Source organism: Neoarius graeffei, chromosome 4, assembly GCF_027579695.1.
Source record: "Neoarius graeffei isolate fNeoGra1 chromosome 4, fNeoGra1.pri, whole genome shotgun sequence".
Classification (NCBI taxonomy): domain Eukaryota; kingdom Metazoa; phylum Chordata; class Actinopteri; order Siluriformes; family Ariidae; genus Neoarius; species Neoarius graeffei.
In genome coordinates, this window is record NC_083572.1 from 100,986,540 (window position 1) to 101,002,660 (window position 16,121).

The following is a 16,121-nucleotide window of genomic DNA, read 5'->3' on the forward strand; positions in this document are numbered from 1 at the left end:
TCTCTCTCTGTCCCTTTCTCTCTCGCCCTCTTCACCCCTCTCTCTCTCCCTCTCTTGCCCTCTCCCCCTCACACTCTCTTCCTCTCTCGCCCTCTTCACCCCCTCCCCGCACTCTTTTCCTCTCTCTCTGACCCCTCGTGCTCTCTCCCCCTCACTCTTTTCCTCTCTGTGTCGCTTCCTCTCTCGCCCTCTTCACCCCCTCTCTCTTGCCCTCTCCCCCCACTCTCTTCCTCTCTCTCCCCCCTCACTCTCTTCCTCTCTCTCCCCCCTCACTCTCTTCCTCTCTCTCCCCCCTCACTCTCTTCCTCTCTCTCCCCCCTCACTCTCTTCCTCTCTCCCCCCCTCACTCTCTTCCTCTCTCTCCCCCTCACTCTCTTCCTCTCTCTCCCCCCTCACTCTCTTCCTCTCTCTCCCCCCTCCCTCTCTTCCTCTCTCTCCCCCCTCCCTCTCTTCCTCTCTCTCCCCCCTCCCTCTCTTCCTCTCTCTCCCCCCTCCCTCTCTTCCTCTCTCTCCCCCCTCCCTCTCTTCCTCTCTCTCCCCCCTCACTCTCTTCCTCTCTCTCCCCCCTCACTCTCTTCCTCTCTCTCCCCCCTCACTCTCTTCCTCTCTCTCCCCCCTCACTCTCTTCCTCTCTCTCCCCCTCACTCTCTTCCTCTCTCTCCCCCTCACTCTCTTCCTCTCTCTCCCCCCCTCACTCTCTTCCTCTCTCTCCCCCCCTCACTCTCTTCCTCTCTCTCCCCCCTCACTCTCTTACTCTCTCTCCCCCTCACTCTCTTACTCTCTCTCCCCCTCACTCTCTTCCTCTCTCTCCCCCTCACTCTCTTCCTCTCTCTCCCCCTCACTCTCTTCCTCTCTCTCCCCCTCACTCTCTTCCTCTCTCTCCCCCTCACTCTCTTCCTCTCTCTCCCCCCTCACTCTCTTCCTCTCTCTCCCCCCTCACTCTCTTCCTCTCTCTCCCCCCTCACTCTCTTCCTCTCTCTCCCCCCTCACTCTCTTCCTCTCTCTCCCCCTCTTCCTCTCTTGCCCTCTTCACCCCTCTCTCTCTCTTGCCCTCTCCCCCCTCGCACACTCTTCCTCTCTCTCCCCCCACACACACTTCCTCTCTCTCTTCCTCTCTCTCCCTCCCTCACCCTCTTCCTCTCTCTCTCTGTGTGTCTCTTCCTCTTTCGCCCTCTTCACCCCTCTCTCTCCCCCCTCACTCTTTTTCTCTCGCCCCCCTCGCGCTCTCTTCCTCTCTCTCCCCCCACGCTCTCTTCCTTTCTCTCCCCACACTCTCTCTCTCTCTCTCTCTCTCCCCCTCACTCTTTTCCTCTCTCTCCCCCCCTCGTGCTCTCTTCCTCTCTCTCCCCCCTCACTCTCTCTCCCTCTCTTGCCCTCTTCCCCCCTCTCCCTCACGCTCTCTTCCTCTCTCTCCCCATTCTCTCGTTCTCTCTCTCGCATGTGCGCATGCTCTTCCTGTCTGTCTCTCCCTCTCACTTTTCCTCTCTCTCTTGCTCTCTCTCTGTATGGTGTGTCTCTCTATCTTTCTTTGTGTCTTAATATCGGTCTCTCTCCCTTGCTTTTTCCTTCTCTCTTTCTTTCTCATTCACTTTCTCTCTTGCTTATCTCTCTTTTTGTCTTATGTCTCCATTTTATGTCTGTCTATCTCTCTCTCTCTCTCTCTCTCTTTTCCTCTCTCTGTATGGTGTATTTGTGTCTCTCTCCCTCACTTTTTCCTTCTCCCTCATTCCCTCTCTCTCTCGTCTCTCTTTTTCTGTCTCCTTTTTATCTCTCTCTCACACACACACACCGAATACGTATATATTACATGCATCTGAATGATCCAAGCCTCTAGTGGATCGGAGATATCATGGTACTTTTACTTTTCTCACAGTAATCATTTGATTTCCTGACGCACTGTGTGAAACGGTTCTCAGCTATCAGGCCACAAAACAATAAAGATATCTAGAGAGTCAAGTTTCTGCTTAAACTCTGTTTGATTTGTTTAAGACAAAGATAATTTGGTTTTATATAAAAAGTCGGGCCCTGTGATGACCTGGCGACTTGTCCAGGGTGTACCCCGCCTTTCGCCCGTAGTCAGCTGGGATAGGCTCCAGCTCACCTGCGACCCTGTAGAACAGGATAAAGCGGCTACAGATAATGAGATGAGATAAAAAGTCGGGACGCCGTGTAAACTGTAAATAAAAGCAGAATGTGAGGATTTGTAAAATCACAGAAACCCAATATTTCATTGAAAAAAAGTACAAAGCCAACATGTCAAAAATTGAAACTGAACAATTTTATTGTTTTTTAAATTTTTTTAAACTATACGCTCATTTTGAATTTGATGTCAGCAACACGTTTCAAAAAAGTTGGGACGGGGCGTGTTTACCACTGGGTTGCATCACCTCTACTTTTACCAACACTCTATAAACGTTTGGGAACTGAGGAGACCAGTTGCTGTAGTTTTGAAAGAGAAATGTTCTTCCATTCTTGCCTGACATACAGTTTCAGTTGCTCAGCAATTCGCGGTCTCCCTTGTCATATTTTGCGCTTCATAATGCACCAAATGTTTTAAATGGGAGACAGATCTGGACTGGAGGCAAGCCAGTTTAGCACCTGGACTCTTTTTTTGTTTGTTTGTTTTCCCTCTCTCTCTATGGAGCCATGCAGTTTTAATATGTGGTTTGTTTGTTTTTTAGCATTACACATTTTCAGGGTTTTGTTGCCTCTGTCCCAACTTTTCTGAAACGTGTTGCTGGCATCAAATTCAAAATGAGCATTTAAAAAAATATATTCTTTAGTTTCAACATTTGATATGTTGTCTTTGTACTACTGTCAATGAAATACAGGGTTTCCATGATTTGCAAATCTTCACATTCTGTTTTTATTTATGTTTTACACAGCGTTCCAACTTTTTGGGAATTGGGGTTGTATATTAAAAAAACTTTTCAGATGGCGTTAAGGTTCAAATTTCCACATGAAGTTATTATACAATGCATTTTCATGTATTTTGGTATTAGGGTGAAATGTTGCGTATAATAAACACGAGTTGTGCGTAAACACGGCCGCCGTACCTGATCGGCTGTTTCTCAAAGTCCACATCAAGACTGCGATCGTACGAGCCAATGAAAATCTCCAACCACAGCTTCAGATAATCAGGATCCCTCTGTGTGAGAGAGAGAGGAGACAAAGAGTGACATAAAAAGGAGACAGAAAAGAGAGACAAGCGAGACAGAGAAATTGAATGATGGAGAAAGACAGACAGAAGGAAAAAGCAAAGGAGAGAGACACAAAGACAGATTAAGAGAGAGAGAGAGAGAGAGAGAGAGAGGAAAAGATAAAGAAAGAGAGACAAAGACAGAAAACGAGACAAGAGAGAGAAATTGAATGATAGAGAAAAAAAGAGAAGGAAAACGCAAAGGAGAGAGACAGAGACACAGATATTAAGACAGAGAAAGATAGAGAGACACACACCATACACACGGGGGGGGGAAGATATAGAAAGAAAGACAAAGGAAAAAAAAGACAGAAAAAGAGACAAGAAAGAGAAATTGAATGATGGAGAAAAAGATAGAAGGAAAAGCGAGGGAGACAAAAAGAGACCGATATTAAGACAAAGAAAAACACAGACACACAATACAGAGAGAGAAAGAGAGACACACACAGGAAAAGAGCAAGAGAGAGAAAGTGAATGATGGAGAGAGACACAAAGACACAGATAATAAGACACAAAGAAACCGACAGAGAAACACACCAGAGAGAGAGAGAGAGAGAGAGAGAGAGAGAGAGAGAAACAGGAAAAGCGCGAGAGAACGAGAGAGAGACAGGGGGAAAAGACAGAGAGAGAAACAGGAAAAGCGCGAGAGAGCGAGAGAGACACAGGGGGAAAAGACAGAGAGAGAGAAAAAGACCGAGAGACAAAAAAGACAGAAAAAGTGAATGATGGAGAAAGAAAAAGAAAGAAAGACAGATATTAAGACACAAAAAAATGGGAGAGACAGAGACAGACACAGATATTAAGACAGAAAGATAGAGACACACACCATATACAGAGAGAGAGAGAGAGAGAGAGAGAGAGGGGGGGAGACAAAGAAAAAAAAGACAGAAAAAGAGAAGAGAAATTGAATGATGGAGAAAGAAAGAGAGAAGGAAAAGCAAGTGAGACAAAAAGAGACAGATATTAAGACAAAGAAAAACACACAAAATACAGAGAGAGAGAGGAAAAGAGCAAGAGAGAGAAAGTGAATGATTGAGAAAGAGAGACACAAACAGACAGATAAGACACAAAGAAACCGACAGAAAAACACACACCAGAGAGAGAGAGAGAGAGAGAGAGAGAGAGAGAGGAAAAGCGTGAGAGAGAGACAGGGGAAAAGACACAGAGAGAGAGAGAAAAAGAGAGAGACAAAAAAAGACAGAAAAAGTGAATGATGGAGAAAGAAAGAAAGAAAGAAAGAAAGAAAGAAAGAAAGAAAGAAAGAAAGAAAGAAAGAAAGAAAGAAAGAAAGATATACATTCCAGAGAGAGAGAGAGAGAGAGAGAAAGAGGGGAGTTAATTATAATACATGACACACCACTCCATATTATTAGCTTCATGTGATTTGAGACACAGCCAAAGCGAGCAGCAAGTTGTCATGGTAACCAGAAAACCCTCCTCATGCCCAAGACTAGAATCTTAACGAACAGGCGGGGCTTTATCACAGACAGTGTTTAATAAAGTCATTTACAATGAATACAATCACACACACGCGCGTCTCATGATGTTGGAATGTAACATGCTTGTGTTTCTATGTCAAGGTTAACAAAAGGTTAATGGTGATGTCAGTCACAATCACTACGTTTACATGCACCGTCCAAATCGAGCTGCTGTCGGTAATTGAGCAAAGGGTCCCAGCAGGGGTGCCAGAGAAATCCAATCCTACATGCACAAGTGAAATCGGGCTATTGTGCAAGGTGCATTGTGCACCCGAGCCACACGTGGCGCTACACGCCCCATCGTGTTGGTACACTTCCGGTTGTCGTCATGAAGAGCTATAGTGTTGCCAGATACTGCTGACGTATTCCAGCCCAAAACATGTTCAAATCCGCTAAAATGCACTTAAAAACCCCCAATCTGGCAACACTAGCAGTTCCGTGTTCAAGCTGTTAGGCTTGCTCTAACAGACTGTATGGCTACAAACTGTCCGGCGCAGACCACTGTTTTGTAAGACAACTTATTTTGCACAATAATATTTTTCTAAAGTCCATTTTTTGCTTACAAAAAAATATTTTTTTTTTGCTTACAATTTAACTTATGTCTTAATAAACACACAAAGTTCAATTGTTTTGTTTTTATTGACATTCTTCAGATGTTGGACACACACACACACACACATATATATACATATATATATATACATACATATTATATATTATATATATACACACACACACACACACACACACAAATACAATGACTTGTTTATGTACACAATTCACAGCTATGCAACAGCTGTACAGATGTATTTGGTGATACAGTAAGTGAGCTAAATTTTAACAGTGCAAACAATGCCACAAAAAGAAAAGATTCATGCCGTTGTCATGCCGACCGAGGCTGTTGTGTTTCCCACTTGTGGTCTCGTCACTCCCGGAAGTAGCTCGACAACTAGCTCGATAGGGTTTACATGCACAAAGTAGCTCGGCAGAAATCGCATAAACTAGGTCGTGTAGCTCGATTCCGAGAAATCAAGTTCGGTTCAATTTCAGCCGAATTAAGGTGTATACATGGCATTTTGAACTTCGATTTCAGTCGAGCAACGGCAGAAATTCGATTCTCTATGTACATGTAAACGTAGTGAATGTCTGCCTGTGATTGGCTGATCCAATTTAAGCTGAAGCCCCTCCCCCACTGATACAGAGACATGAAAGGTGAGTTTATGATTCAGAGCTCAGTGTGACTCTTTCTGGGTGTGAAAGTTTCACTTATCTCACCTCAACGCACGTGTGTGTGTGTGTGTGTGTGTGTGTGTGTGTGTGTGTGTATAGTTTAAAAAAAAAAAAACAGGCTTGATCACATTCAACAGTACTCATGTGAGTGTCTCTCACACACACACACACACACACACACACACACACACACATTCCTAACATTCCAGAAAAACAGGACCGGAGGAACGAAAACAGACAGACTTTCGGCTGAGAACAGTAACGCCACTGCATCACAGCACCCTACCGCTGATTATTTTCCCAGCAAACAGCACACAAGTGTTCACCCCTTTTACATCACAATAATCTGCCAACAATCATATCCCCCCCCCAGAGTGACATCATACTTTTCTCTCCATTTATAGTACGCTTAATGTTGTCCATGAATACCCGTCAAGCACGCATGCTAGTTAACCCCGCCGACAGTAGTCGGAGGGGTTATTATTTTCACCTGCGTCAGTCTGTGTGTGTGTGTATCTGTCTGTCTGTGTCTGCAAGATATCTCAAGAACCAATGGATCGATTTGGACCAAATTTTGTACATGTGTTGCCAATCACCCAGGAAGGAAACCATTAAATTTTGGAGGTCAAAGGTCAAAGGTCAAGGTCATGGCAGAACTTCGAAATTTTCACCCAATGTATTTTAATAGGGAAAAGGCGGGGTTTGCACTCGTTAGAGTGTCCCTGTCTAGTTCCTGTTCTCACTTTCATTATAGCAGCTATAAACAGTCGTTCTCTCCATCTCGAAGTAAATCAGACGCAAAAATGCAGCTTGTCGTGTTAAAATGAAACCAGAAAGCATAAACTCGTCTGTCCTGAAGACTTTCACGTGGAGGAAAAACTACTGTTACAAAGGAAGCGCTGATACTGGAGACTCCTCAATCGGGAGAATTACAAAGAGTTCACAGATTCAAGTAATTAATAAAAGATGGTGTGACGATACTCATGTTTAATCTTGATTGATGTGCCTGAGATTATGTTTAAAAAAAAAAAGGGGAGGGGACAGGGGTACTAGCGTGCTGATCCTCCATCCGTCACTACTTGAGGAGATCTGGTGCGTGTGCAGAGCTCACACGAAGTCATGCTCAAAAATTCCTCAGGTGAGGTCGTTCCAGCCGTCTGCCATTGTGTGTGTGTGTGTGTGTGTGTCTAGCAGCACACAGATGCCCAGTGAGGTTTTGGACTAGGCGTACACACCCTGCTTATTTTAAGAATCCGCAACTCCGGCTATGTTACAGAGCACCACCGTGTGTGTGTGTGTGTGTGTGTGTGTGTTCACATTAAACAAACCCTGGGATCCTGAGTACTGTATTTACATCATGTTTTTTCTAAACACAAGCATGCTCCTGCTCCCGTAACTCAACATGTTGCCCAGGGATCAGTCCTTGGCCCACTTTTATTCTTCTTATTTTTTTAAATGTATTTGTTAAATGCTATGCTGATGAAAGACAGCATCACAATCAGTCTGTCAGTTTCCACCGTTAGAAAGATGATACCCAGCTGTACGGGAATCCGAACTCCTCGCCCATATAGCCATCAAGAGCAGATGAATCCAGCCACGGATGAACACACATTTTCTAAAACTCGGCGCCGATTAAAGTCCACTTTCATCTGAAACCTTCTCCTTGTCCAGCTCAACACTGACTGCCCTCCTCAAGCCTCACGTTGCAGGAACGCTGCTCGACTTTTCCACTAACTGAACTCACAGGATGCTGGAACTTTGGTTCACGCCTTCAGAAACACTCTTCATAACTGTCAGTTGGTCGGTCGGTTGGTCGGTCGTTCTTGTTCACTGGATTTCCAGCCAGCTGAAACATTTAATCAGCTTCAGTTTGAACTGAATTCAGTTGTAGAGATCGGCTCACGTCACTTTCATCCTCAGTCCATAACCAGTTCACGCTCCTGCTTATTATGTATACAAGTAACGCTTTCCATGGGTTTGCTCACTCGGACATTTCAGTCCCTTTACTTTTACTAGTAGCAGCATCAGTGAAGGTCACAGCACAGTTAGCAGGAATAATGCCGGTAATAGTGGGAATGGTAGGAGCAGCAGTAATATTATTATTGGCTGTTGCTAATATTACTATTATTAATATTAGTCATATTCAAAAGTAGTAGTAATGGCAATATTAGTAGTAGCTAATAATAATAATAATAATAATAATAATAAGATTCAAAAGACATGTGGTTAGGTTAAGATGGGGCAGCTTTAGGCTGAGTTGCTGTTGAGCCCCGAACCCCCAACTGCTCCCCGGGTGCTGTAGCATGGCTGCCCACTGCTCTGGGGGTGTGTGTGTGTGTGTGTGTGTGTGTGTGTGTGTGTGTGTGTGTGTGTGTGTGCACTGCTTCAGATGGGTTAAATGCAGAGAGGAATTTCACTGTGCTTAAATTATTATTCCATCACGGTAATAGAAACAAAAGTAGGAAAAGGAGTAACAGTAATATTAGCAGTAGCTAAATAATAACAGCAGGACTAACAGTAGTAAGAGAGTAAAGGAGGAGAAGTGGTGGGGGAGTAACAGTAACGCTAACAGTAATCGAAAGGGTAATGGTAGTCATTGCCATAGTAACAGTAATAGTAGTTGTAATAGTAGTAGCCATAGTAACAGTAATACCTGTAGTAGTTGTCATAGAAACAGTAATAATAGTAGTTGTAGTAACAGTAATAGAAAGGGTAGTTGTGGTAATAGGAACACTAATAGTAATACGGTACACACACACAGGCGCGGTCAGTGTTCAAGGCCTATGACATCACTGTGGCTCTCACAATATTTTTAGAACAAATACACAGAGAGAGACACACACACACACACACACACACACACAGAGAGAGAGAGCGAAAGAGAGACACAGAGAGAGAGAGACAGAGAAAGACACACAGACAGAGAGAGAGAAAGACACAGAGTGACACACACAGAGACAGACAGAGAAAGAGAGAGAGAGAGAGAGAGAGAGAGAGAGACAGAGAGACACACACAGAGAGAGGCAGACAGAGACAGACAGACAGACAGACAGACAGACAGACAGAGAGAAAAGACACACACAGACAGACAGAGAGAGACACAGAGAGAGAGAGAGAGAGAGCGCGAGAGAGAGAGACAGACAGACAGACACACACAGAGAGAGAGAGAGCAAAAGAGACAGACAGAGACACAAACACACACACAGACAGAGAGAGACACAAACACACACACAGACAGACAGAGAGAGACAGAGACAGACAGAGAGAGACACACAGACAGAGAGAGACAGAGAGAGAAAAGACACACACAGACAGAGACACAAACACACAGACAGAGAGAGACACAGACAGAGAGAGAGACACACACACAGACAGAGAGAAAAGACACACACAGAGAGAGAGAGACAGAGAGACAGACACACACACAGAGAGACAGACACACAGACAGAGAGATACACACACAGAGAGAGAGAGAGAGAGAGAGAGAGAGAGAGACACACACACACGGAGACACACAGAAAGACAGACAGAGAGAGAAAAGACACATACAGACAGAGAGACACACACAGAGAGAGAAAAGACAGACAGAGAGAGAGAGACACAGAGAGAGACACACACAGACAGACAGAGACACAGAAAGAGAGCGAGAGAGAGAGACAGAGACAGAGAGACAGACACACAAACAGAGACACACAGACAGACAGAGAGAAAGACAGACAGACACAAGAGAAAGAGAGAGACAGGCAGAGAGAGACAGAGAGAGAGACCAATCTGAGTCAAGTCCTCTAAACTCAGTGATTAATCGATGTACAGAATGAAGGTAAATATTGTGATGGTAATTTCAATGTCGAATGATTTTTAAATGTAAACTCATCAAATGCCTCCTTTTAGTCCGTCAGTATTAATATAGAGCTTTAGAAATGTTTATATTCCATATTTTAGGTACATTTCTGTTCAGGATGCTTCATCATCATAATCATCACCACCGCTCTTCTACAGCAGCTAGTTCCTGTCCACTAATCTAATTGTTCAAGCTGCGTTCCAATATCATTCCTATTCACCATCACCTCACAGGGACCGCACTCCTGCGCATCACTCTACTCGTCTGTGTTCACCACGCCAAACGGCACACCATACACCGCTCATGAACAGAACGGCAAGGATGAAAGCTTGTCAGATGGAGATGAAACCTCAGAAGGGAAGCCCATTTCACCAGACGCACCTTTCATGGAATTCATAAAATCTACATGAGGGAGAATTTACACTCGCAGCGCAAAAATAAACAAAACACTCCGTCATATTGGGTTCAAAACACGACTTTATAGAACTTGTATAAAAGCAGCATCACATTTCATTAATTGCTGAATTACAGTTCACATCACGTCGTATTTTATATTCGTGTGTCGTTAGCTGGGTTCACGCCACAGTACTGGTGAATTCTCGATTCTGATTGGTCGCGGTGTTACGGGTCATGTAGTGCAGCTGCCAATCCCAGGTTTCCATTCATGCACTTGTTCTAATATGTTATCGTTTCTATAGTAACGGCTTCCTTGGAGACTTGCATGATAAATGCTTCACATGAACAGATTTCAAAACGTGTGAAGCTGAAGTTTTCTTGAAGGAAGGAGTCTCCAGTGTCAGCTCTGGGTCGTGGAGGTAGAGAGTCTGGTCAGGGAACGACTGTTTGTAGCTGCTATAACGTAGCATTTTTTAAAATAAATTGATTAAAAAAAAAAAAGTCAGTCGTTCTTGAATCTACAAAAATGTATCTAGATACAGACTGTGATTAAAGTCACAGTAATTTGCGCCAGCTGTTACAAAGCGGGACGTCCAGCCACCGTACCCATCAGGGACGGGCGGAGACATATGCATGTGCAGAAGATATTTATTAAGAAAAGTGCGATCAAGCAAACAGTCCAAACTGGCAGGCATAAATCAGAAACGGTAAACAAGCAGTAGGCTGGGCGGGGCACAAACAGAATATCGTAGGCACAGACGAAGGCGGAATCAAAGGACGATGAACAGGAACTGGGAACTTGGAAACCAGGAAATCAAAACAACACACGGCTCGGTAATGTGTCTAAACAACTCAAAACATCTCAACCCGAGTTGGTCTTTGGCGTCCTTATATACGCACGCTGATTGTACCTTAATTCAGTGTCGGTATGAGTCATCTGTGGCGTGCGCACGTGAATCAGTTTGCAGCGCACGCCATCCAGAGGGCGCGCACGAGCGAGTCATCCAGCACGCGTGACGGTACCCTTAGATCCGGAATGGTAAGAGATAAAGAATGATGCTTAGTGAGGAAAAGTCGCGCCCTGCCAACCTGAACAAAATTTAAAAAAAAACTGAATAAAAACCAAACAAACAAAAAAAACAAATGAAAATTGACAGTTATAAGCGATTGAAAAAAAAAGCCCGTTTTTCATGGCTCATTCAAGTTCGGTGAGCCAGATCAGCACCAAAAGTCATAGCAACGTAATTCAGCCCAGAGGTATTCATGTGAAATTTGGTAATGATTGGTTGAAAACTGAGGAAGAAACAGCGTCCTAAAAATGTTAGGAGAATGAGAATAATGAGGATTAAGACGACAACGATGACGACAAAGACCATGACGATGAAAATGATGACGAAGAAGACGATGATGACAACAAAAGACAAAAGATGAGGAAAACGACGACAACAAAGACAAAGAAAATGATGACAAAGACGACGACAAAAATGACGAAAACGACGACGACAAAGACGATGAAAAGAGCGACGACAAAGACAAAGAAAATGATGACAAAGACGACGACGAAGAAGACAAAAATGACAAACGGCGACGACAAAGACGAAGAAAATGACAAAAACGACAACAAAGACGACGAAGAAGACGATGACAAAGGCGAAGAAAATGACAACGACAAAGACGCAGAAAATGATGACAAAGACGACGACGAAAACGGTGACGACAAAGATGACGACGACGACAACAAAGACAACAAAGAAAACGATGATGACAAAGACGAAGAAAATGATGACAAAAACGAAGAAAATGATGACAAAGACAACAACAAAGATGACGACGAAGACGACAACAACAAAGACGACAAAAACAATGACAAAGGCGAAGAAAACAACGACGACAAAGACGACGAAAACGGTGACGACAACGACGACAAAGACGACAACAAAATCAACAACGAAGAAAACGACGACAATGCAGAAAGATCCAGATCAGCACCAAAAGTCATAGCAACGTAATTCAGCCCAGAGGTATTCATGTGAAATTTGGTAATGATTGGTTGAAAACTGAGGAAGAAATAGCATCCTAAAAATGTTAGGAGAATGAGAATAATAAGGATTAAGACAACAACGATGACGACAAAGACCATGACGATGAAAATGATGACGAAGAAGACGATGATGACAACAAAAGACAAGGAGAACGACGACAACAAAGACAAAGAAAATTATGACAAAGACGATGACAAAAATGACGGAAACGACGACGACAAAGATGATGAAAAGAGCGACGACAAAGACAAAGAAAATGATGACAAAGACGACGACGAAGAAGACAAAAATGACAAACGGCGACGACAAAGACTAAGAAAATGATGACAAAAACGACAACAAAGACGACGACGAAGAAGACGATGACAAAGGCGAAGAAAACGACAACGACAGAAAATGATGACAAAGACGACGACGAAGACGAAAACGGTGACGACAAAGACGACGACGACAAAGAAAACGATGACAAAGACGAAGAAAATGACAAAGACGACGACGAAAATGACGAAAACGATGACGACAAAGACGAAGAAAATGATGACAAAGATGACAACAAAGACGACGACGAAGACAACGACAAAGACGACAAAAACAATGACGACAAAGGCGAAGAAAACAACGACGACAAAAACGGTGACGATGACAATGACGACGACGACAAAGACGACAACAAAATCAACAACGAAGAAAACGACGACAATGCAGAAAGATCCAGATCAGCACCAAAAGTCATAGCAATGTAATTCAGCCCAGAGGTATTCATGTGAAATTTGGTAATGATTGGTTGAAAACTGAGGAAGAAATGGCGTCCGAAAAATGTTAGAAGGAGTATAATGAGGATTAAGATGACAACGATGACGACAAAGACCACGACGATGAAAATGATGAAGACGACAACAACGAAAATGATGACAAAGAAGATGACGACGAAGAAGACAAAAATGACGAAAACAGCGATGACAAAGGCGAAGAAAACGATGACGACAAAGGCCAAGAAAACGATGACAAAAACGACGACGAAGACGACGAAAACGGTGACGACAAAGATGATGACAACGAAGACAACAAAGAAAACAACGACGACAAAGACAAAGAAAATGATGACAAAGACGACGAAGATGAAAACAACGACGACGACGACGAAGAAAGTAGAACGGTCCCGAGTGAGAGTAACAGTTTGTCCCAGCGCTGCTCGCACAAATTAATTATCGGCAACTTGTGGTGGTATAAGAGGAATAAAACACAGACACGGTTTTACTTTATCGTTTACGATCCTTAGAGTTTACTCATCAATTTCTTTTTGTCAGAGCTGATTTGCTTTTGTTTTATATGATATAAATGCTGTGTTGGGATATTTTTGAAATAACGTCACACCCCCAGGCACTGGCACACGCAACAGACTTCCCCTCGCGCGCGTTCTGAACAGCACGCACAACGCACTGACTCTCGCGCCCTCGACAGCGCGCGCCTCTAATCACTGACACCTCTCTCGGATTAAGGAGCCGTCAGCGCGCTCATATCAGGACGCTGAAGACTCCTTCACGTCACAAAAGCGCTGTGCCGCGAGTCACACATTACCAAGCCTTGTTACCGTGCAGTCTTCCTGGTTTCCCGATTCCTCTTCCGCGTTTTGGATTCGGATATTGTCGAGCCCTGTTTAGCCTGTTTGTGCCTCGCCCGACCCTTAACCCGTTCCTCGTTACGACAGCTGTGTGCCGTTTTGGATTGTATACCCAAGACTCCTTTGCAAATCCATCCGTGTCCGTTCCTATCAACCGGCACGTTGGTGGGTGGTTCTCCACTATAGTTGCAAATTGGGATATGGACCTTGAGCAAACTGATAAGTTCATAAGTCAGAATTCTGGTAGCCAGTTTTGGAGTTTTATCAAAGTATCTTCTTATTGCTCGATATGGCAAAATTCAAGGTCAAAGGTCAAGGTCATTTCAAGGTCAAGGTTGCCCTTGTCTCTGTCAGTACACAAACAGGTCTCTGAAATGCCTAATAAATCCATAATCTCTGACCAAAATCAAAATGTAATTGACCCCAATTACAAATCTGGGCCTTATTATAAATAATTCTATTTGAAAATGTATATTTATCACAATAGAACAATAAATATATGTATTAAAAGGGTGCAGTGTTTGTGTACTGACATGTTCAAAAATAAGACAACGAAGTTGATTATTTGAGCAGAACAGTAAAGATCAATCATTCAACCAGGTAGTAAGTAGGGGAAGCTGGAAGTAAAATTAACAGTTTGGAAAAGGTGAGTACGGGGGAGGAGGGGCAAATTCAAATTTTTAAGTCAGTACACAGGTGGGGTTTACATTAGACCGTATCAGCGGATCATCAGATTAACGTTTTTAAAACGATTAGCGTGCACACAGCAACGCCAATACACGATTCGCGTGCACACAGCAACGCCAATACACGGATACGCTCGGCTCCGCAGGCATCCTGCGCTCCAAATCACCCCGCCCTGAACAGCGAGTGCCCTCTGGAGGGTGCGCACTCCGGCCTTGCGCAGCTCACAGAGCGCGCGAGTGAAGCGCACGAGCAGTGATTCGGGACTGAGCCGCTGTGTGTGTGATCCCAGCGCATATCACTTACCACTTGCAAGTGGAAGGATGGCAAGCCTAAAGACAATCATAACTACACAATGGGCAGTATTTGCATCAGTATTTGCAGTATTTTCATACTTTTATACTCTTTAATGAAAGGTGATACAAGGCGGAAGTCCGCACCGTTTTTCAGCAGTCGCGTCACATGACCAACGCCAGCAAATCAGGAAGGTGGATGTCACAGTGACGTTGTCCAATGAGACGCCAGCTAGAGCTCAGCACAGCGTATCCGTGTATTCTCAATGTTTACACAGCACCGGACCAGACACGATCTGGATTGAATACGTGGACCCTGGTGGATTCCTGTTTCCCGGCGTTTTAATGTAAACGGACAGTGCATCCGCGAAGAAAACGAGACAGATACAGTCTAATGTAAACTTGGCCACAGACACTCTCAGAAATTGACTAGGCCTAATCAGAAAACCTTTAAAGATATCCTGGTAGGATACATGTACTAGGTATAGGCCTATATACTAGTAGGTTGACAAAAGGGATCGAGAGACATCAAACTGTCATCCTATCAAATCGGTCAATACACGAACACAATAGTCAGTACACAAACAGACCCCGGTGTTAGTGTATGGACTATTAGTGTATGGACAAATAGTTCATCATCTGGTCACCAGGGTGCAGATGTGTATATGATGCCTGTGCATTGTAGTCTAGTTGAAAGGTCTTCTAACTCGCATTCATGGCACAAACATGTTTTCATGACAAAGCTGGGCCTACATCATTCTAGAAGTGTTAGTGTATTGACTGCTATTATAAATTCGGTTAAAAATTGCCATACAAACCTGAACAATGCTGGAAAACTACCACAATATGAAACTCAATGTTTCCCTCCCTTAAACTTGTGGGATTCCCACAATGCACTGCAGTCATCTCATTAGAATAGTTCTGTCCATTTTCCCCAGGTGTCTCTAGTTAGTACTGTTATGCCGCTTTTCCACTACCAACGCGGCTGAGTCGGGCTGAGCCGTGCCGTGCTGAGTCGAGCTGAGCGGGGCTGTTGGAGTTGCATTTCGACTACAACCGCGCTGAACCGTGCTGGCTGGAAGTGGGTGGACACATTGGGTGGAGTTAGCGAAAGTGGGTGGACGTCACGTGATGTCGTTAGGCGGCGCAAACAGTGACATCAGTGACCTTTTAAGCGGTAGTCTCACGACCTGGATAGTAAACAATAAACATGGAGTCGTTAGTGTTGCTGGTCTTGGTGCTGTGGCTTGTTGTCACCGACAACGCCAACAGATACTGGCAAGAGCGTATAGATGAGGCGAGGCGCATAAGGCTTCAGAAATTCTTGTAATTCGTAA

General features: G+C 44.0%; 1 protein-coding gene across 2 annotated transcripts in view; it reads right to left on the reverse strand.

Annotated features, from left to right (window-relative positions):
* Positions 1-16,121, reverse strand: part of nbeal1 (neurobeachin-like 1) — a 176,409-nt gene that overhangs the window by 110,366 nt on the left and 49,922 nt on the right. For both annotated transcript variants that reach the window (XM_060920052.1, XM_060920051.1), the window contains exon 3: positions 3,057-3,148. In XM_060920052.1, coding sequence (XP_060776035.1) covers positions 3,057-3,148 — 92 coding nt within the window. The remainder of the gene's footprint in view (positions 1-3,056; positions 3,149-16,121) is intronic.